Genomic DNA, 23,451 nt, shown 5'->3' on the forward strand with positions numbered 1-23,451 from the left:
CAAAAACAACTTCCTACAGTCGGTAAATTTTATTTTTTTTTCCTCTGAATGCAACAAACCTCATCAAAATCAGCGCAGCGAATGCCAAGCAAAACGATTTCTCTGTTGAACATATTTACTCAATTATAATGCACCTTCAATTGTAACGTGCACCTGTTTTTTCAGACACAAATGAAAAATTAATTACTCTTGATTGTAATGTGCACCTTGACTATTGTGCTTTAAACAGCTGCTTCTGTAAAGATGCAACGACATCTGGACCAGATTTTATTGGGTGACAGTGATTTTTAGTGAACATGATGAAGTTCCAGCACCTGCAGTGCAGAAAAGAACGACTTTCAAGATCTGCTTACATTACTCTGAAGTCACTAGAGGTACAATATGGTGGCGGTCAGTGACAACAAACTTCCATCATTTGCAGGAGCTTCCAGCACCGCAGTGTGGCAAAGCACAGCCTTCAAGGCTGGACAGTTGAATACAAGATTAGAGGTGAGATTAAAATCTATAATGCAATTTTTTTATTTTGTACTCTAATCAGATATGCATGCCATGTTGTAGTGGGAAAAGGGCTTTTTCTTGAAAAAAGAAAAGTGAAAGTTAGGGAACTTAAATATGGTACAGTCTACTTCTGTTAATTAAACCCTAATGAGACCGTAAAAACTGATAGAATGATCCGGTCGGTCGAATTAAACAAGATGCAAAACTAATGCCAAAACACACTGCTGATTCATTTGGCAGTATTTGCCCTATTCTAACAACACTCCCAAATCAAACGTGCACCAACTTGCTAGGTGTCCAAAGTAGAAAACTAACGTAGGAATGACATTAAAGTTCCTAAAAGCAGAAACCAATGCGCACTCATTTTTTAGCTAGAAAAATTGCTGTGCAATGGCAACCGGCTTCATAAAACCACCTTAGCCACACCACTCTTCTATAGTAAGCTCCACCGCAGTAGACCCGAGTTATGCGGTAAAGCATATGACCATACATACAAAGCATACGTTGCAAAGGTGGTTTTGGTTTCGTGCCTCTTTACACCACGCTGACAATTTTAGGCCCGATTTTGTTTTACAAAAAGAAAGGCACATTAGAATCAGGTAAATACCATAATCAGACATCGTGAACTATGGCTACTGCTTGAAATTCTTCCAAGGGCAGGCCGAAAGTAAGATTTTCGACAGGAGATTATGTCTGTTCAACGCATTCATTGCCCCCTAGGTTCCACCGAGGCGAATACTGCCACTAAGGGAGTCACTTTTGGGGTCCCTATAGTGGTCAGGCACATGCGTGCTGACTATTCAAGTTTGAATTGCCCGGCAAAGGCAAACTTTAGGGTCGAAGTAACAAAAATTTGGGCCCATAGAAATACATAGGCGCCAGCCGGTACCTTCGTTCGGGATCGAATTAATTGTATTAAAATTAGGGACAGTTGACAATATTAAGGTAGGAGCTTCCGAGATAAATCTACCTTTTAAATGTAGCAGTAGTACATCGCAGAAACTCACCACGTTGCCGAGGATCTCGAGCGGGGTCACCTGACCCTCCTTGACATAGAAGACGAACACGGTGTCATTGGTGCGCGATGGGATGCGGTCAAGGCTGTCGAGCGCACTGTAGAACCCTGCCTGGTTCTGGTTCAGGGCCATCAGGGGCTGGCCATTTCCCGTACCCACCACCTGAGGTCCGAGACACCGCATGAACAGCGGCAAAGCTTGGTGAATATCATCACATCAGCTTAGCTCATGTTCACTGCAGGACGAAGAGCCCTCCCAGCGATCTCCAATTACCACTATCTTTTGTCAACCAGCCCTGCCTTATGCCTGCGAGTTTCCAAATTTCATTGCATCACCTAGTTCCCTTTCATCCTTGACAGTGCTTCCCTTCTCTTGGCAGCTCCATTACAAGTAGCATGGCGTTTCAAGCCATAGGTAGTAAGTGCAACACAGCTTGAAAGAAGTCCAGTCACAGGAGCTAACACAAGTTGGAAGAGATGCCGTAGCGTCAGTACCTTTGTGATGTCATCCCAGAGGAATCCCAGGTGAGACAGGAACAGGCGGGCAGTCTGGAAATCTTGGCAGACACTGAAATGACAAATAAAAATGTTTTAACACTCTTAGAAGTTCAAAAGGTTGCGGCTAAAGATTTACATTTTTGCTTAGTTATTTTTTCATGAGCTAGCACTGTTAAGGAAAGTCGACAGTCTTTGTTGGCTACGCCCATGTAGATGTGCCAGAGGTGATGCCAAAGGTAGTACAAAGGCATGATTAGGCTAATCCTGTGCAATACGTACTCTCGAAGCGGTTGTAATACAATGTAATGCAATGCAACGGAGACACCAAGAATGGAAAATTAGGTGTAGCATTTAATCACACAATTTACATATTGAACTGTACTTGTTGTGGAGCTATGTTACTGCTGAACTACTTATAGTGGTACGTCATAAAACCACTCTGATAGACATATATGTAGATATTGCTTTGTAACTTAATAGACCAAACCACCAGATCACAAGGTCGTGAGGAGTAGGCAGGCAGCGTCAGCAGATCAAGGCCATAAGGTGTAGGTAGGTAGCATCAGTACATAAGCCATAAGGTTGTAATGATTCACGGATAACAATGCAAGAGAGAGGTAGTTCGTGTGTACGTTGATCAGCAACCATCAAAACGTGGGTAGCTATAACGCCACTGAAATGCGGTGTCAGCTCTAGCATGTCAACCCGTGAGATTTTTTTTTATAGAGAAAGAGATCAAAACCACAGCCCGTATCAGATGGAGGCAAAACATCGCTCCGGTTTTCTGCTGGATCTTTTGTGTAAAGAAATAGCAACTTTCTAATGTTAACAGGAGAGAGTTGTGATGCTGTATGCATGCCAGTAGCAGAATCTTCGAAGCATGTTGAGAAAAGAATGAGAGAAAAGCTCTTATTCGAGAAAACATATGCTTCAAATTGAATTTGAGATTGTAGAACCAGAGTGTCACGAGTTAATAGCTCTATACCCAACTTGTTGCAGGAACTCTTTCTTTATAGCAAAAGAGCTCAGCGCCGCCAAACTTGGTTGCAGCAAGAAATAGACCTGATGCTGAACAAACACAATTCTACCTGATTTGCATTGAAACCATTACAGTCAACATCAATTAATTCGACCAAGCCTGACCAACAAAACTGATACAATAATCTGGCAGGTCGAATTAAACAAGCTACGTAACAAATGGAAACCGCAAAAAAAATTTTAATAAATGGTAGAACACACTGCAGATTCATTTGGCAGTATTTGCCAGAGTCTAACATGCCCCGAATCAAACGCGCACTCACTTTCTAAGTGTTCAACAAAAACTAACATAGAAATTACATGAAAGCTCCTAAATAACATAGAGGTCTAATGCGCACGCAATTTCTTAGCAAGAAAAATATGCACAATGGCGGCCATGTTTCTAAAGTCAGCTTCGCTGCACTACACTTTAAAAAAAAATTATGGGATTTTACGTGCCAAAACCACTTTCTGATTATGAGGCACGCCGTAGCAGAGGACTCCGGAAATTTCTACCACCTGGGGTTCTTTAACATGCACCTAAATCTAAGCACACGGGTGTTTTCGCATTTCGCCCCCATCGAAATGCGGCCGCCGTGGCCGGGATTCGATCCCGCCACCTCGTGCTCAGCAGCCCAACACCATGGCCACTGAGCAACCACGGCGGGTGCGGCACTACACTTGTGTTATGTGGTAGAGCATGCAAACGCCACGCACGCCATTTTGGTTTAAGTATGTTTTGGTTAAGTATGTTAAAAAAAAGTATGTGATTGACCACGCCGGCAATTCTCAGCCCAATTTTAAGGGGGGGGGGGAGGAGGAGGCGCATGTTAGAATCAAATAAATGCTGGAATTAGTCATTGCGAGCTACGGTTATTGCTCGAAAATCTTCTTTGGGCTGGCAAAAAAGGAGTATTCGACAATTGATGATGTATGTTCAACACAGTCACTGTCTCCTAAGCTGCGCCAAGACACACTCATCCACTAAAGGGGTCGCTACTGGGGTCACCATAGGTGTCAGGCGCCAAGTTCTGACTTCTCAAGTTCTGACTGGCCAAGTTCTGACTGGCCAAGTTCTGCCTGGCCAAGTTCTGCCTGGCCAAGTTCGCATCATCTGGGGAAGGCCAATTTTAAGATCGCAATAATAACGTTTGGACCCATGGAAATGCACGGGCGTTGGCCAAGACCTTAGGTCAGGATTGAATTCACCAAAAATGACTAATTAACAAGAATTGAATTAACGGATGTCCACTGTATAACATAACCCATTCTTTAACGTTACGGGGAAGGAAAAACAACTAGGTTCCGTTATGAAGACTTCTTTTCTGACAAAAGACATGGTTTCATGTAAGATTAGGGCTTTAACTTTTGGCCAAATACTATATATATATATATATATATATATATATATATATATATATATATATATATATATATCGAAACGTTTATTTAAAAGGAAAAAAATGCAGAAAGCGAGTGGGTGGAGCCCCTAGTCCAGGGCCCCACTGGTGCCCAAATGCTAACTAAGCACCCTCTCTAAGAGTGGACCACATTGCGCTATCCCATGTGTCACATTGCATGTCAGCATCATCATGCCTAGGTAAAACTATCACCCTGCAACACGACAAGGAGGCACAGTAAGCGGACCTTGCCAGCATTAATCTATGCTGAAGGTGTCAACTGAAAGCACGGTATACTCAGGTCAGAATAACGTAACGGTTCAATGCATGTGTTATTTCATTTTATGCTTGCTAAGTGAGCCATGTGGCCCTCTTATAACTATGGATATGCCAGTTAATGGCTCTGTTCTTGATGCATTCATGCAATGACAACAAATGCTACCTAAATCTTACTGCAACAAACATACGCCATCAAGTGCACCATTGCTTTGATAACGTCCTTGCTTGAAGCTTTATTCAAGCTCTTAATGAAGCTTCCTTGATGCATTCGGCATTGACAATCGTCTGCGGTCTCCCCACAAATTTTTTTTCCCACCCCGTACACCATCAACGACATTACAATGGGTGACAATGGGTCACGAGGCAATGGGCAGACACATGAACACCCTTCCACTGTTCCCTTCAGCCACATATGAGCCAACTCGAAACAAACCTCGGGGCATGGCAGTCCGTAGCCGGATCTGGGAAGTCCTGCTCTAGCATGGCCTCTTCCCATCGCCGGCAGATGCTTTTCTCAACCTTGGCTTGCTGGTCAAGGAAGCCCAACATTTGGGCCTCATCCCGCGTCAGCGTTTGCGATGTCGGGTCCGGTATACTCTTGTCGCTGGGGTTGAGAAAAAGAAAGCAAATGATACAGGAACGAAAAAAGATGCACTCAATGCGGACAGCATGCATACCCAAGCTCAGTTTAGCTGAAGTCAACTACAAGCGAAGGTGAATAAAAAAAAAAGAAACATGCTACAGCTTATTCCCTTTCCTCTTCTGTCTTTATTTCTGTTACAGAATTTCTTTCATTCGTTAGCTATACAACTGAGCCTCATTACAGTGAAACATCCGACACAAAAATATTTCTGTTATAGCCACTATTTATTATAAACACATAATACTCATTGCACACTCTGATATTGGTAAGATGCATTTTAGGTTCACTTCATTGCATCCAATAATTTGTTATATGACGATTGTGCTCAATGCACAATATACAGTTTATATGAATGTGTTGCTTGAACAAGTTTATGTATTCTAACACACATTAGATTTTTCTGTCACCATCTGAATAAGCTTTTGCATTAATATGTAATTTTCGTGTTGACTTATTGTTTTAGTATGTTATATGCTCATTTCATTATCTCTACTTGAACAAATCTCAACTAGCCACTGGTTAGGCATTCATTCAGACACAATATATTTTGCAATATGTCTATCGTGAATAAGAGTAGTTCAAATCGGAATGTAAAAGTACAGATTGCATTTAACGTTTAACATCAACATAGGGTTATTTAGAGACATTGTAGTAGAGACATTGTAAACATAACTTGATAAAAACTTTAAATTAGATTCTGGGGTTTTCCCTGCCAAAACCACGAATTGATTATGAGGCACGCCACAGTGAGGGACTCGATTAATTTTGACCAGCTGGGGTTCTTGACCATGCATACAATGCATGGTATACAGGCATTCTTGCATTTCACCCCCATCGAAATGAGGTCGCCGCAGCCAGGATTTAATCTCGGGCTTAGTAGAGCAAAACTTGATGAAACATTAAATGCAACGAAACACATTATCGCAAGAATAATTGACTTATAAAACTGTGCTCCTCTCTCACCAGTTAAAGAACATACACTACCTTGCATGTTACAAAAAAGCTCTGACAGATGTCATGAACTGCATTTCATTTCTAACATTCATATAGATATGTTAACAAAGATAAGTAAAGAAGCACGAACTTGCAGTACATAACATGAAATAAAGCTCCCACAGATAAGCAGTGTTACACATGAATTAGGACATCTGTTACAAGAAAGCATGAAACATCAACAAACATTGTAATCAGTCACATAGTACCTTTAAAACATGTAGGTCACAGGTTATTTTGATGGGGGCGAAATGCAAAAAAAAAACACCCATACTCAGATTAAGGTGCACGTTAAAGAAACCCAGGTGGTGAAAATTAATCTGGAATCCCCCACTATGATGTGCCTCATAATCAGATAATGGTTTTGAAGCAGAACTCCCACAATTACATTTTTCTTTTTGGTTGCTCAGATGGTGTTTTAGTTCCTCTTTCAAAGTAAACCAAATAGAGATAAGTGATGGCAAAGGGTGAACAAGTGGTGATTCAGAGTCCAGCCAGTTTTAATGTTCTCAGAGGGACTTACATTTCGCAGGTGGGAATTTCAGCGATGCTTTCGGGAAACAGCGACGGAGGTGGGTTGGTTCGATCCGCTGGTTCGTAACAGGGCATCGGCCTGCCCGGGTTCGCAGCAGCACTTCGAGCATTTGACTGCGCAGCGTGTAAATCAGCTGTTGAAGGTGACACAAACAATCTTGGGCTGCCCACCAAAGTACACACTCCATATTGTTCTTCACAGCAAGCATAGTTGCCAGGTCTCAAGACTAAAAAAAGTAACCACAAGAATATACGAAAGTAGCCAAGAATATTGATTACTATTTTCTGTGTTGCACTCAACGTTGCTTTTTTACTCTCTAAGCGTGAAACGTATATGAATACATCTAAAGAATTTTTATTTTACATCTAAATATGCAAAATACACCGAGAATAAACATAATGTACAAAAAGAAAAAAAAGGAATTTTGCATAAACTTCTCAGCACTAGGGGGCACCACCAGGCAGAAGACTGGAAGTGAGCTTCACCCCAAGCCACCTACGGCTTCGTTTGGGACTTGTACAGACATCTCTCATCATAGGTGTACCATAGGTGTAACATTGCATTTGGTTTACATCACATGTGTGATAACACTGCAGCTGGAGATCTTGAATAGGTCTGTCTCCTCTGACCATGCTTTCAAAAGAAAGCAAGCCACATGCCAAACTTCTTCCCTGTCCTATATTCCTGCTCTAAACCAACAAATGCTTACTGCCTGTCATACAGTATTGGCTGAGGACATTCAGCCAGGAACTCTTCACTCAACACTGAAACTCGGCAAAAAAACTTTTTTTCTTCCGAGTGTTGCAGCAGCATTCCATCCATAAAGGGCTACAGATAAGGCACATAAATCTTGTTGGTGCATCTGAACCAGAGTGAGGAAATAAACTAGGAGGGAGCATGCGTAAAGCAGCCAGCCTTGGCAAGCCAATCTCCGTGGAACCATTCCCTTCACTGTTTCCCTCGAAAGGACAGCTCAACATGTGACCTCTGGGACTCAGCGTATTGGCTGAGAATGTTTGTTTTCTGGTAGATTTTAATCGATGCACACTTGCTCGGCATTCCTGCCGTAGCGCTGCCTGCAGACTGGTAGCACTGAGCCCTATCGCGCGCTCTGACATGACGCTCACACGTTGGGCTGATACGCTTGGCTTCAATCATGTTGCACAATGCTCCCTCCGAGCTCGTTCCTTCCTCTATATTCTTAACATAATCTTTACCCCTTCTAGCTTTAGAAGATTTCGTAACATGCCAAACTTCAGCTCCTAAATTTTAATGGGATGTCTAGGCGATAGAAAGCACGATTTTCGTGCAATGTGCAGTCACGTGACAAAAACATGACGGCACATCGTCATTGCCGACTCGAAAAACAATGCTCTGCCCGGGGAGTCTACAATGTGGGTGAACGCTCCAAGAAACTTGCATGGCTGCATCCATTCATGTGCAAAAATTCGCAGTTGTCATCTCTGCAAATGCTCATTGATTTAAAGGTTGCGTAAGTTGCGAGATGGTTACCCTGCCAATTAAACGTTTGCATGGCACAAAAATGTGCGAATATAAGGTCATTCTATCATGCTATACAGTTGTTTTATAACAAGCCGATCAATTTTCCCAAGAGGTAAATAATGGTGTAAAAACTAATATTGAATGTTCTAACCTCACATAGAAGTGTATTTTTATATAACAGTATACCTCGACATAAAAGTATACTTCTAAGTGCAAGTCAAATGTGTGCGTTTTTTAATTATCTTCTATCATTTTTCATCTTTCAGATTATCTTGCCATATGTCCGAGGCTGCAGGTTGCATTTATCAGATGTGATCTATTAGATTTGCTACTTTACATGCTACATTACAATAAAGCACAAGAAGTGAAGCAGTCTGACAAAAAGATATTCAGCTGGACTAATTTTCAGCCCCTGCTTTATTGTAATGGCAGAAAACAACAAAAATGTGGCAGCATGTCATGTGAAACATTCTAGTTGACATGAAAAAAAGCACAATGCTAAATAACAAATCACTGATTGCATAATCAACAATAATAGAAGGGGAAAAATTGCCATGACAAGAACGACTCTGAAGAAAGTCCGAGGCAGTTAAAACCTACCTTGTGGCGTGGAAGTTGACGTAGCTGCATTGTCCAAGCGTGCCTCCCGAATGGGACCCTGACCAAAATTGTCACAGTTGGAAGTGCACCTGCATATCAATCATCTCATGAGGCAATGATGCAACAAAGAGCTGCATTCAGAAGCATGTTTTGTGGGGCTACTGTCAACTGACTAGGTTGTTCTACAATACACCACGTAATATTTTGGGGGGTGGGGGCAAACAGATATTTAAGTGATTGCATGTGAGAGCACTTTGATGCCTTCTCATAGGGATTTCTGAAAGAGGCAGCAATTATGCACATGAGAAGTCACAATGTCCCAAATACGTTTTGTCAGCAGTACCATCGCGTGAATGATGTCATAGTGGAAGGCTTCGGATTTAACTCGCTCACCCTGGTCGTTGCCGAGGTTTTGTTCCAGCACGGCGATGACGGCGGAGTTTTGCGAGACGAAGTAGCGAAAGTGCTTGCCAACAGCTTCCGGTAGTGATGACGTGGCGTCGGCGTTGCCAAATTTTAGCAGTGCCTCTTCGTCAAGCAGGGAAGACAATGTCTCCGGACCGGCCATCTTGGGGAAGTAGCCCTGTGACAGGCAATGGCAGTAATGGTCAACCAGCAATAATGGTAATGTTTTATTTGCTTTAACACGTACGCATGGACACTCCAGCTCAGAAACACAGCATTTCTCGTTCCTGTTCACAGCCAAGAGGAATCTTTAACTGAGGAGTGACTATGCATGCACACAGAAACGAAGGAATTGTATTTCTCAGCATGCACTGCATCAAATTGAGGAGGTTTGTTGCATTTAAAGGAAAATTTCAAATCTAATGACTGCAGAATCTATGGCTGGAGCAGATTTTTCATTTAGTGCTGCAATTTTCCAGAAATTTTTTTGCTATGTGGCTAGAAATTTTTCCGTTAAGAAATAGCCTTTCTCAACAAATGGCAAGTGTGTTGACAGTGTGTATACATGAAAACGGTGCTTCAAATGTAAGGCTGCTTTTTACTTTTTGCGTTACGTTTTCATGTTATCCTTCTCTGTGATTATTGGAGAAATATGTTTCGCTGCATCTTCAACAAACTTTAGACGTGAGTTCAGTGCAGGTGTACGTCTACTCTGTCTCCATCAGTGTAAAAAGTCTAGATGTTTTTCTACCACGTATCTATAATTGCTTACCCAAATGTCGGCTCTAATAAATAATAGGCTGCCAAAAGAAGAGAGTCAGAGAAACTGCCGTGCTGTGACCTTTACAAGCAACTTTTTGCCATGCAACATGATGCACACAAAAAACAGTGGTAAGGTTCACAATTATTCATGCACTCGATTCTTGCGCCTCTGGCCTCACAAAAACTGGCACATGGGCATATGCTCTTTACATTTTTTAAAGCAAACTGCTACTATGTGATGCGACACATGCACCAATTATCTCAAAGTGCAGATGGCACTGGTATGAGAGAAGTACAGCACGCACATATATCTGGTCTAATGGGTACAGCATTGAACTATCGCTGCTGAGGGACCGCGGTGTGAAGTTCGCTACTATAGGGCACTAATTTTTTTTATTATTATTATTACTGCGGAGACCCAAAACAGCGTGAGAAAGGAATCTACCTGCCCACCACAAAGTACCAGGCATGAGGCAAAGAATGCTTAGCCTTCCAAAGAAATGAAGTCAGCTTCCTCACCACGTGATCCATCATGCATGACAGGAGAGCTTCAGCAGCATCTCGAACCCGAAGGGAGGAAGGTTTGAGTTCTTTTTCGGCTTTCAGCTGGGGTACATCAGACACCTTCGGCTGTAATATACAAGAAATGGCGAGAAATGTTTTTGGCATTTGCAACAATGCATGGAATAATGCAGTGAGGGTAATATGAAGGGGAACATTAAATTTGTGTTGCAAGATCGTAAGCTGTTGTTGCAACAGTAAAACCAAGCAAGTACAAAAAGATTCAAAGAGATACAAAGAGATAGAGCAGTTAAACAAGAAAGCTAGCTACTCAACAATCACTGTCACGTAAGATCTGAAGCCAAACTTTAGCAGCAGCCACTGCTTTATAGCCAATTCAGTGCATCATTTCATATTGTCACACCTTGCACATCAGGTTAGTTTGTGCAAACCCTGGAACTGCTTAACTCTGCACTGTTTCAAGGGCCAGTAGTACTATAGGCCCAAGGAAGTATACAGAATTATAGCATTGAACATTCTCTCAAGCACTTTGGTCATGTGCACCAAACAGTATCATTAGGAGTTGAGCATAGCTTCCCTTCAAACTAAAGCTGCATTTATTAATTGGCAATTTGCGGTGCAACATTACACTTTCGCCCTGAGCCCCTCCCTCTCCTTTTGTGACTCCTCTCCAAAACTTCATAAAAACCGAGCAATGGCTTGGGCAAGACCCAACGAAACGTTGATGATTTCCCACAATGCCTCTTATTCCATAACTCCCAAACTTTTAATTCCACACATCACCCTCACCGGCTCCCATATCGCAGTTTCTAACATGCTAAGACTTGTGGTTTCTTACACAGCATTTCTTACACAGAATGTACAGGATCTACAGATCCTACACATTCAGCATTAATGCTCCCGGGTGGCTCCAGTTGCGATAACAGCTTCACGGCGGAATCACTGGAGTTGCTTTTTAGGTACCTGTGTGGGCAAGATGCAAAACCCCATGGGCAGTACCTGCGACTTGGATCCCGATATACCGAGTTCGACGACCTCGAGCACATGGTGCACAGTCTCCTTGTCCTGCATGAGGAGCGGGTGCGCCATGAGCCACGCCGTCAGGCACTGGAACGCCGCCACGATGGTCGAGTGGAGGTCGCGCGAGTGGAACGGCGGCGGTCGCTGACACTGGTACACAATGAAGTCGCAGATCCACTTCACGGCACGCGGACACTCGAGAGAGTCTGCGTAAAAGACCAAGGAGAGAAACAGAAGTCATGCATTGTGTACGCACAGAAGGCGTCGACTGTGATGACAGCGTGTGGTTACTTACATGGTCGTGCTGTTAAAAGGACATTGAAGAGAAATGGTAAATTATTTTGGACTTTAAGCGTTACTTCAAAACTCTTTTTTTTTTGCTTAATTTCACGGTAATGCATTGTTTACTACACAAGAGAAAATAACAGCAAAGGTTACACTTCTTTTAATGTTGTACCGAAACCTGCGCGCCAGTAAGTCAGTTGTGATATCATGGGTTTCGGTGTATTGCGGCTGTTGCATCTCAGCAAAAGTTCTTTAAACTTGCCAAGTTCATTCTTTGCCTCTTTCGGAATATAACGTAGTTCACCGTTACCGATAACAATTAAGCAGGTCTGAACATGAGCTACATTATCATGTGTTAAGCTGTGCAACTTTTATGAAGCAGCCTTCCATTATCTGCAGGCCTTGATCACTTCAGCAAGCCACAGCACATACTTATTGCTATAGACACTAATACAGTTAAACATTGATTTAACAAACTCCATGGGATGCAAGAATTATTCTGCTAAATTGAGAACTTTTGAACTGAGAACTCCTAAAATAACAAGGGCTGTTTGTTAGTTTGAATAGGTGGCCCACTGAGGTAATGGATTTGCCTACGAACTAGGAGTTTTATTAGCATATAGGTGAAATTACCCAAAGATGTTCTAAAATGGATTGTTTTGATACATCGATCAGGTCTAAATGGATAACGGTGTTTCTTGAAGTGATTCCATTTTCTTAAACTCAGATGGACATTCAGTTATGCAGCTGACCCACACATAAAAGGTTCAGGTATCATATGGTCTTAATAACAGATCAAAGAAACACATCAGATAAATTAACAGCTGGCATACCGATATTATCCCCTTATTTATCAAAAATCTTTGTTGAACTGGGCAAGACACTTAGTTTATTTTGTTGCATTTTCAATGAACATGCCTCTATGAAATGATTCAACAAACAAGTGTCGAATAATTCGAAGCAATTATAGAAGGGTAACTGTTGAATGCTAATTTCTTAATACAAAAAAAAAAATTTCTCTTCAGTGTTCGGCTGCAGTAATGAACATAAGTTGTCCTAGCATCTTATATGTACATACCTTAAGGTATGTACATATAAGATGCCCTGAAGATGTCGACACAAACACTTTGCTGTTTCACAGATTCAAACTTCAAAGCAAAGTAATTGTCACCTTGCTGGGGCTGGCGGATTCTCGCAAGTCCCGACAACACCTCAAGCGCGGCCAGTGAAACATGGACGTCAGTCTTCCAAGAGGAAATCAGCCGGTGGCAGACGAGGTAGATGGAACGCACAAATAAAGCATTGGCCGAATCTAAAAAAGAGAAGCACAGATGCAGGTCACCAATAGAGAAATAAATTAAGGAAGACATCCTCATAAAGAAACCAGTGACATTTGCTGGACACACTGACATCTGCTGACACAAACCACTGAGTGGCGTGTGTCGTTAATGAACACAATTAACAACAGTGACAAGGATATGATTGACATACTTGCTATTTGCAAGCACATGAGGACAGAGGCCAAGCAAGCAAGAAGTACAGTGAACATTAATACCAGTGGAATGGCAGACCCATAAATGGCCATAGTTCCATGCATACAAGCAGCCCATAGACTACACATAGACCAAGCCACAAATCACAACTTTCGGGAAAGGAACAAACAAAATTTTAAAAAGCAAATAATACAGCTTTTATGACCCATACAGCCCATCTGTACAACCCCATGTATAACTCGTCTCTTTTTTTAATAAAAGAAAACAAAAATGCGTAATTATTTATAAAGCGGGAGGCACAACCTTATGATTATACTGCTTTCATCAACATGAGCAATTGGCACGATTTCATGAAAGAAAAAAATTACCATTCACCCTAGAGTAGCCTGTGAGGCAATGAAGAAAACCTATATGGGTTTCTTAAAATAAAGGCTTTGCAACTTGAACCTTTGTCCCAGTTTGTGAATCAAACCCAATACCAACAGCAGTTTATCCCAGACTCATCAAAACATCACAACAATTTTTTTCCCACTCATGCTTTGATGCAGAGGTTCATACCCAATGCATATTCAGGAAACAGCTGTGGATCAATATTGCATTGTCAACTCGAGTGGCAAAACATGAAGCAAGTTTGCGTTTCATTCTTGCTAGATAGCACACATAGCATACATAAATGAAAACTTTTAAATGAGGCTGAGTAGTGACAACACTGTCAAAAGCAAGTGAAATGCAGTCAGCAGTGATAGGCATACCATATACCCTAGTAACAGCAAGTTTCAGAGGCCAGTCGTGTCTTCCTTATCACAAAAAATGACATTATGCAAAACTTAGGTATCATAGTGGCTTCTCTGTAGAGCTCTACCGCCACGAAAAAACTCAGACGCAAACCTACTTTTGCATTTACATACAAAATCAAAAGGTGAATGTCATGTGGCTTCAATATTTCACTGACACTCTCAAAGCTGCTTTATCAACTCTGATAATCGTGTGAGAAATGTTATAAAAGTATGCTCAACAGAGCAAAGTGTTAGTAAACATCTAAAAACTACTAAAACAACTAACAAAGTAAATGAGATGCATGAACAAGCACACATGCTTTTCTAATGCAGACATGTCAAAAACATAGCCCAAGCTTGGGCATACATTTTTCCCAGAAACACTGCATGGGTGTCGCAATAAGACAAGAAGATGACTATGTGGAACACGTCATTCATAAGCCACAATTACAAATGCGACTCCAACAGCAAGCACTATGCATGATTCTTTACGCATAACAGTCATGAAAGAAAAGTACTATTTTTTTAAAGAGCATGTCTGAATACGATGTGTTTTTGAAGAAAAAGTGACTCAAGCTGCTAAAGCTATGCGCACATTTCTTTAAAGCGTGCCGCAGCACCTACAACAAACAAGTCATGCAATATATTTAGTGTTTAGTGAAGAGAATTAGAAAATATATAACACAAATATTTCTCATTTCAATGTTTATGCACCTTGCACATTACGTAGACACTTCAGAAAATGTTTAGAATTTAGTTTAGTAAAGAAAATCTGAATACGGACATCAAAAAGGGATTCATATTTTACATTTCATGCCTCGCTCACATTAGAAAGACACTTTCAGGCTTCCATATTTTGCACCAAATGTAAACCACTTTTGAACACCATACAGGATTTCTTTAACCTTATAAGAGCATAGAACAACAAACTCATTGCTGATATCTTTAAATACTTAAAGCCTTACAATTAAAAAGTGCCACCACCAAGCGGGCGGAACTATATCTCAATGATGTTTATACAGTAGACATACGTTAATTCGACTCCGGTATTCGACTTTTTGGTTAATTAGTTCTCGACCAAAAATCCTGGCCGGCGCTCATGTATTTCTGTGGACCAAAGCTTCCATTATTTAGATCTCAAAATTGACCCTTACCGGATAATTCAAACTTAATTGGTCAGTTTCACCGCAATAGTTATGCGGGGAAACATATGCCTGCAAGTTATTGCGGTGAAGCATACCAAGAATGGTAGGCTGTGGCACGTGCTGTGTCACAGGACACAATACGGGTTTCTTAGTTATACACGCGTGCACGCGCCATCTCCTATCACAGTAAGAGCACCTAGATGCTTAATCAGCATATGAGCAGCCATTTAGAGCCGTTTCTGGCGTTGCTGTGGCAATTAGAGCCCTCATTTCGCCCACCATGCATGTCTCGCACGTGAGGCCATTCCTAGTGCATATTAACTATACGTGTGCGCACACATTGTGCTCCGAGAAGCGGACAAGTGCGTTTGGGAAAGCTAGCGAACGGGAAGGCGTTAAGATGAAAAAGCTCCATACGTCGAAGGGACGTTTAAAGCCAACAAAAAGAGCAAGGGTCTATCTAAAACACTGAAGACCTGCCAGTAAGCTTATTAGGCCTCCCAGTGCTCGTACTATCACCGGAGACTGCGCATGTGTGTGCGAATTAAGGAACACGTGCTATGTCCCGTAACAATGGCGTCTTTTCCCACCTACTATGCTTCACTGCACAACACCGTTGTGTTCTGGGGAAGCTAACTTTAAAAGCAAATATCACCAAGTGGATCAACGGCGTGCTTTGGCGTTTTTTTCTTCTGCCTTTTGTTTCATTCGTCCGGCCAGATAACTCACGTAGTTTCGTCGGTCCCGTCAGGATCGAATTAATGGAAGTCGACTGTATGCCCAGTGTTTTTTTTTTATTTCAACAGAACTTCTGAAGAAAGGTCGCCTGTGGCAGATGGAACAATTCTATTCCTTGCATTGGTTTAATCGAAGTGCACTGACTGATTAACAAAATTTTGATAGTGTAGCTTACCAACAATTACTTCAGGGCACATGTTTCAATGCGAAAATTGGAGCCAGTGAGTTTTCAAGGCACATTCATTAGGAACAAATGTTAAGGGTGGTACCAGTTTAATGATAGAGGTTTCTAAATTATGTGACAAAATGCATTGGTACTCCAGTTAAACTTGCAGTTCACTGCTTAAGAAGGTTATTCCTTATGAACTAGACAAAAAAAGCTTTTGCCACACGTATGACCGTGCTAATGCAAAAGCGGTTGCTAGTATCGAAATTTCATTTAAAGGTCTCTTGAGCACTTACTGACTTCAGTAATTGCAACATGTATCCTAAAGGGTAGTTAAAAGGCTAATAGATAAACATTTCGTTAATTAGCTAAGCACCTACTGCAATTTCTTATGCAATAATTGTCAGCCTCAAATCTTCTACGTCAGGCCTATGATAGAACTGTTTTACCTGCCACTGGTGATATTTAAATTTGTCTCAAAAAAGGAAACCTGGTAATATCAGTTCTGGTTAGCCTTGTGACAACAGAACACTGGCGACTTCCAACTGGCATGGCTACATACAAAGCTAAATCACATCTGCAAACCTGAAGTATTAGTAAATGTTTTAGTCACCACAACAAAACAATCGGTCAGTGCCAGCAAACAGTACTGTCCACAAATGCATGCATCAACAGGAGCAGAAAGGCATACACTGTCACAGATAGGCGGCTATCAGTATTCACAAGCGAGTTGTCCCACACCAGATTGTAAGTAGTATTTACACTCCTTAACACTTTTTCACCACACATTTCTCACTACATAAGTAGCACTCCTGTGCCGAATTTCTCTCACATCACAGCACCATGACTTCGGTGTCGCAATTTAGACAGAAGATAGTTTGTCTAAATAGAACATGTACTAACTTTTCCACCACTAGAATCAAAATTAAGTCAAATTAAGTCGTAGTGAGATTCCATATCAATTTCAACTACGGAGGAGGGGGGGGGAGTGTTCTTTAATGCCTGCCAGTATCTAAGTATACACTAGCATCATGTGCCAATTAGAAGTGATACTGGTCTTATAACTGCTGTCACAGTCAAGGCTATGAATTGCTGCTACAATCACCAAACTATTTTTGCAATGCCAACCTTATGCATAGCTGGAAGTCAAATGGGGAGCTGCTTCCACTAACAGCAGTGCTCAGGTTCTGCTTCCATGATCCATCATTTCTTGCTAAATTACCTTTTAATAAAATATGAGTGTGGCATGGTCCGTGTGCCCTGCTAGTTCACTGCAGTACAGTTATGCTTTTTACAAGGTGGACAGGTATGTGTCCTTCCATTAAAATCAATTTTGGATTCTATTACCTCAGAGTAGACCAATGATGCATCCTCTGAAATCACTTTTGCTCTAATGCTACCATTACGATATCAAATGTAGAACCCATCTTCTCGGTAATGGTGATGGTAGGTTAAAAGAAGTGCACTTACTCTGTAGTTATTTATTGCTACTGTTCATACCTAGTGACTGTTACGAGTGTTTTTCAAACACTTAGACTGCCCGTACCAACTGGGGAGGTTGTGTGAAGGGCAGATAGTTTTGCAGCGAAGCTTGTACATTCAATGAATTATTCCACGTGGCTGCTGCTTCGAAGATGAAAGGCAAGATATTCAAATCACGAACAACGCAGCCATTCATGCACTGCCTTGAAAGCCCCATTCCTACACCTTGCAGATTGTAAGCAGCTTGCATTCAGACAGCCGCAGCAAATTGTTCTTCGACGTTCACAATGCCAGAAATTTATTGCTCAGTTCACTATGGATTATTTTGCTGCCTCATAGTGCAGCACTTCAAGCAGATTCTGCTTATACACAGACAACCTTTACAAGCCACTGCAAACTGTTCCACAATGCATATGCACACACAAAAAACATAAAGAAGCCAGCGTACAAGTTCTTTGCTGCTAGCCGTGGCAGCAGGTCACTATGGTGACAGCGTTGCCACCTATTGAACAAGTACTCAAAACACATTCCACTCCAGAGGAAGCTTTATTTCAGGATCGCTCCGGCTTAAAATACTACATCAGAAATGCAGAAATCCTCTCATTCGGCCTTGGCTGAAGCCATTTGAATGAAGCTATCTGCATTTAAAAGAACAGATTCAGTTATAGTGCCTGTCAGAGGCATATTGTTATAGCGAAGCTGTATACCTCTACCCTCCAATGCATTTGTTGTGTCTGTAGGCAAAAATGTGAGCTCGTCCCAGAGGTAGTACATAGGAAGATCAGTAATATAATGAGGTAGAAGACAAAAAAAAGAATTGATTTATTGTGAAGTAATACTGTATCGTACTATAAGTTACAGTAGCCCTGTGAAGTTTCATTTCAAGGGGCAGCTGCATGGCTTCACTGCAATGCTCCTTCCAGGAAGGCTTGAGTCGCTTTTATAAGCTGGCAAAAAAAAAATCGGGTCCCAATAACCACTGCCATAACGGGGATGCAAGTTACATAATGACTTCGACTAATTAATGATAGCCAAGTTTGCAATATTTAGATGGAATGTGAGCAATATTTAAAAACTGGGATGTTGACGAAGACTTGACGGTGTCTTCTAAATTCTTTGTGATTCAGAAAAAGGCATCACCTTGAAAGGCATCAATTTAAAGCCTCTATTCTTTAGCCTGCATTTAGTGGACACTGTAAACTTCTCAACGACCACTGCCATCTACATGAACACGTTATCTTGTGATCACAGCTGCCAGCTGCCCACTTCATTGATGGATTGTACGGCCTTTTCAATATTATAATAGTCTCAGCAGAACCACTGAATATATAAATGCATAACATGAAAGCAGCTTGTCTTTGGTAATGAACAATCCTGTTCCTGGCATGAACAAGTTTAGCACATCCATGCTTCATAAATCCATGCTTTACACCCCTAAGTTCATCACTGTGGAGTTCTTAAATGTCACAAATTCATCTGAAGGGAGCCTACTACACTTGAATATAAAGACCAGAGTTACACCCCATTGTAAAGCTTCCTCTTAAACATGCATGCCTTTGCAGACATTTTGCAAACGGCTCCAAAATGCACGGCGAAAAATCGACGGACAGTCAGAGAGCTGTGTTAAGGCTAGTCACTGCAGCCTCTCACACCAACGGCACAGCCTGCTAGAGAGACAGCGCTTCAAATGAGTTTGTTTGAATGCACACGCACACAGGCACACAAGATGTAAGCTTACACGTACAGACAAACGGTACACATCTGGCCCAAGTGAATTTACCACAGTCTTCTGAGCTTGACCAGGATTCAGCATCCGAGTCAGATGACGCACTACACGACTTTTCTCGTGCTGACACCTCGTCATCTGTAGGGCAGAAGGTTTCTGTGATGGCAAGACACTCGTCGAACCCGCATCTTCCCTTCCAAAACGGGCGTAGGTTTACTGTTTATGGTGGCTGATGTCTCCACTAAAAATCAAACCACACTCTATTACTCAGAGGGAACCCTAAGGTGTTCCAGCAATGAAAATTGAAATTGGCAGAAATCTTCAGCTCAGGACCAACCTCGATTTCCCTATTAATATACATACTAATTGCAAAAATGCATTCAATGCACTTGAGACAACCGCAGGACCAATTTGAATTAAGTTTGTTGTGATTGTGAGAGAAAGTAAAATTCTAGTGGCTTGAGGAGGCAGAATTTTGGTTTAGCAGCTGAAATTTTTTTACAAATACAGTAATACCTCATTGATACATTCCAGTTACGTACGTTTATCCCGGCGCCAAAGTTCGCAACCGAGGACACAAAAAATGACCCAATAGAGTAATGCTCATTTGTTACTGGTTCATACATGCCCAGGAAACATGATTTCTTGGCACCAACGTTCAGTATGCTGCCAAATCGGGAGCGAATGATATGTTTTGCAGCGGCTAGATTCCATGTAAACAAGAAAATGCGCGAGGCCCACTTAATTCAGAACAGTATATAGCCACCCGCCGCAGCAGGTTCATCGAAATATTCTCCCGCCCATCTTACGTGAAAACGCCAGCACGCACTGTTTCTCACTTCAGTACCAGCAAATCTTCTCCAGGGTCACTGCATGCAGCATTCACAGCTATCACCACCAATCTTATTGCGATAAAGATCTTCACCTATCTGTTTCACAGTGCATGACGCCGCTGAAATTTTAATAAGCGATAGCCAAAACACACTGCTGTTTCCTGCTGCAGACTGCAATCGTATATGTTTTCCAACCACTTCATCCCACGTGAACAAGAAAAGGCGTGAAGCATGCGCAATTGAGTACAGTGCATAGCCGGCCATCTCACGAGAAAACGATGGCATGCACAGTCTTATTCTGGCACCGCCCAGATCATCGCACGCTGCATTGACAGCTATCGCTGCCAAATTTATTGCGATAAGCACCTTCACTATCTGTTTTACAGCGCGTAGTGCGCAGTGCCATTGGTAGCGTACTGCACGCATTTAGCAGGTGATAATCCCATTGCAACGCCGTTCCCTGCTGCAGGCGGCGCGATGTGGGCATCACGTTTTGCTTCGGAGGCATTCCGTGTCTGCCACCACCTTGATTTCGTTTAAGTTTCCCGTCACCCTCTTAAAACACCACGCAATAGAAGAACAACAAAATGCATCCCGGGCCGCCAGAGCACCACAGAGCCGATGCATGTTGGTGCCTCTTGCCAGAATGATCTGCGTGACGCTTCGCATTACATAGATGTCAACAATAGTTGATTGAGTCTGTCAAATTCTTTTGGCTACTTGGGATCATACATTTTCGTGATTAGTAAGTTTTTTCTCCCGGCTTATTCCAACATGTATGAACGAGGTTCTACTGTATTGTTGAAAATTTATAAATTTCAAAACATACAAGCATGACATTTACAAATTCGTAACACAGCACCAAAAAGTTCATCAGTTCATGAGTTCTGTAAATTGCACCTGTGAAACTATCCGGAGCAGACAAATATAATAGATAACTTTACAACGTACAAGAAATAGTTGCAACGTTTACAAGGGTTTTGAAAAAGTCCTACACACAAATTAGTGGCATATTCTACGTGAGCCTACAGCCCCGAATGGTAGTAAAACAAACCGAAAAGGCACAGCGCAGGCCATCTGGGCAAGGGGCCTTTCATCTCGACACGCTCATTGTGCACCGATGGCACTTGAGTAATGGTCGTCGACGGCAAACAGAGAGCGTCATCTTCCATGCAAGCAGAATGAACACGCAGCTGGCACTTCGAACTACCGCAGAACTCGGGCAGCGGAGAAAACCACCGGAAAACCACCGGAAAACCACTGGTACCACATTAGCAATCGCACTTGACAGTGACGAGGGGCCTCGAAACCCCTTCTGCGGTACACTTTCCTGGTACCTCCACAGCCATTCTCCTCACGAACAGCAAGTGGGTGGGTGCGAGCAGATTCACAACTTGACGTTGCCCCGATTAGTTAAATGGATGGCCTTCCGTAACAGGCAATGATTGGCCCTGTCCTGCATCTGACTTCCGCACCAGTGTTCTGGCGTATAGCATTAGAATGTGTGTGGTTTGAGTCTCGACACGGGGCAGTCTGAATCGTGCGATGATGACTGGATGCACGGCCACCATTACATTTTGTGGGTGTGCCACCGCGCACGGACTGGTGTGAGATTCCTTAGAGCCATGTGAGGGCCCGTCAGTTTTGTCTCGGATCTTAGGCACCAAGAGGATGTTTTCTTCCCCTTACGGTCCAGACATGGGGTTGCCGTTTTCGAGAGAATAGTTAACCTGTTGCTTACATAGTGCCTGTCAGAAACATACCTTTAGTACAGCAAAGCTGTACAGTGCAGTCCACTTATAGCGATACCACATATAACAATATATCGGTTATAACGATGGGTCACGGTAACAGTGTTATTTTATGCATTAGGTCTATGCATTAGGTCTACGAGGGAAAAAGCATATATAACAATATGTTATTCATCGCATATCAGATATAACGATCAAAATTTTGCCGTCAGGACAGCGTTTGCCATGCAGAATAATCCTGACATTTGCGTTGCTTGGTTTCTCTGAAATGAACAATGCCGAGACAGGGCGATATTCACCTACACGAGTTTGTATCTGCCGCCATTAGCGCGCAGCACGACCCACCCCGCCCATACCGCCCATGCACTAGAGAGCATTGCGAGTTGGCGCAGCGCGCCACAAGACGACCCCAGCTGCTTCACATTTCTGTGCCTCAAGCATTGCCCACAATCTCACCGAAAGAGAGAGGAAACGAGAAAAAAAAGGTAAAAAGCAAAGCGGAGCGGTGGCGCCCATCCCCTAACTCAGTCCCTCTCGCAGCGAGTGCGATAGTAGCTTCACAGCTGAAGCCACCGAAGCAACAGACAGCCCAGTTCAAAGATGGCGCTGACAAAGCGCAAAGCTATGCCGCTTGACGTGAATATGTAAATTTTGCAAAACTTTTTACGCAGTTTCAAGGTGAGCACCCTTGTGAAGAAATATGAGCTTGCTCAGTTGACAATATCTACAATTCTGAAAACCGGGAGCACTGCGATTGTGAAGGCAGGAAGTATTAGTGGCCATGCCGATCAGCGGATGAGGGTTAAGGACCCTTTGTATGCCGATGTGGAAGAGTCGCTTTACCAGTGGTTTATCACAAGCTGCACGCATAAGCTGCCAATCAGTGGGCCAATACTTGCTGTCAAAGCAAAGAACTTCACTTTTCTTCTGGGACGGCCAAATTTTTAGCCTGGAGGAGGCTGGATTCAGCGTTTTAAGGAGTGGCGTGGCATCGTTTGTAGAAACATGGTAGGGGAAGCGGCGTCCTTGGATATGCAAGCAAGGCAGCAGTGGCTACTGACAAAGCTGCCTGGTGTGCTGGAGCATTAAGCGGTCAACGATATTTACAACTGTGACGAAGCTGCTCTTTTTTTTGCAATGTTCCTATAAAAGATGCATGCTTTTTAAGGAGATACATGCCCCGGCGGGAAGCACTCTAAACTTAAGATGACTGTGTTGCTGTGCGTTAGCATGGACGGGAACCATCGCCTCGAGCCTTTCATTAGTGGGTGATCCAAGAAGCCAGCATGCTTCAAGAATTAGCACATCCATGTCTGCAGCAATAAGAAGGCGTGGATGACCCGCGACTTGTTCAAGGAGCTGCTGC

At 42.5% G+C, this 23,451-nt stretch overlaps 1 protein-coding gene across 3 annotated transcripts in view; it reads right to left on the reverse strand.

The window, feature by feature from the left end:
- LOC139050652 (ral GTPase-activating protein subunit beta) overlaps nt 1–23,451 on the reverse strand; it is a 61,225-nt gene that overhangs the window by 12,877 nt on the left and 24,897 nt on the right. Inside the window, exons 14-23 of one of the 3 annotated variants that reach the window (XM_070527243.1) lie at nt 19,556–19,639; nt 13,147–13,287; nt 11,670–11,896; nt 10,668–10,778; nt 9,375–9,564; nt 8,982–9,070; nt 6,867–6,991; nt 5,141–5,311; nt 2,009–2,081; nt 1,506–1,676 (exon numbers count right to left, since the gene is read on the reverse strand). In XM_070527243.1, coding sequence (XP_070383344.1) covers nt 1,506–1,676; nt 2,009–2,081; nt 5,141–5,311; nt 6,867–6,991; nt 8,982–9,070; nt 9,375–9,564; nt 10,668–10,778; nt 11,670–11,896; nt 13,147–13,287; nt 19,556–19,639 — 1,382 coding nt within the window. Of the gene's footprint in view, nt 1–1,505; nt 1,677–2,008; nt 2,082–5,140; nt 5,312–6,866; nt 6,992–8,981; nt 9,071–9,374; nt 9,565–10,667; nt 10,779–11,669; nt 11,897–13,146; nt 13,288–19,519; nt 19,640–23,451 lie in introns of all 3 variants that reach the window. The other 2 variants (XM_070527242.1, XM_070527244.1) reach the window with 2 other exon arrangements.

The sequence above is a fragment of the Dermacentor albipictus genome, chromosome 10 (assembly GCF_038994185.2).
Source record: "Dermacentor albipictus isolate Rhodes 1998 colony chromosome 10, USDA_Dalb.pri_finalv2, whole genome shotgun sequence".
Lineage (NCBI taxonomy): Eukaryota > Metazoa > Arthropoda > Arachnida > Ixodida > Ixodidae > Dermacentor > Dermacentor albipictus.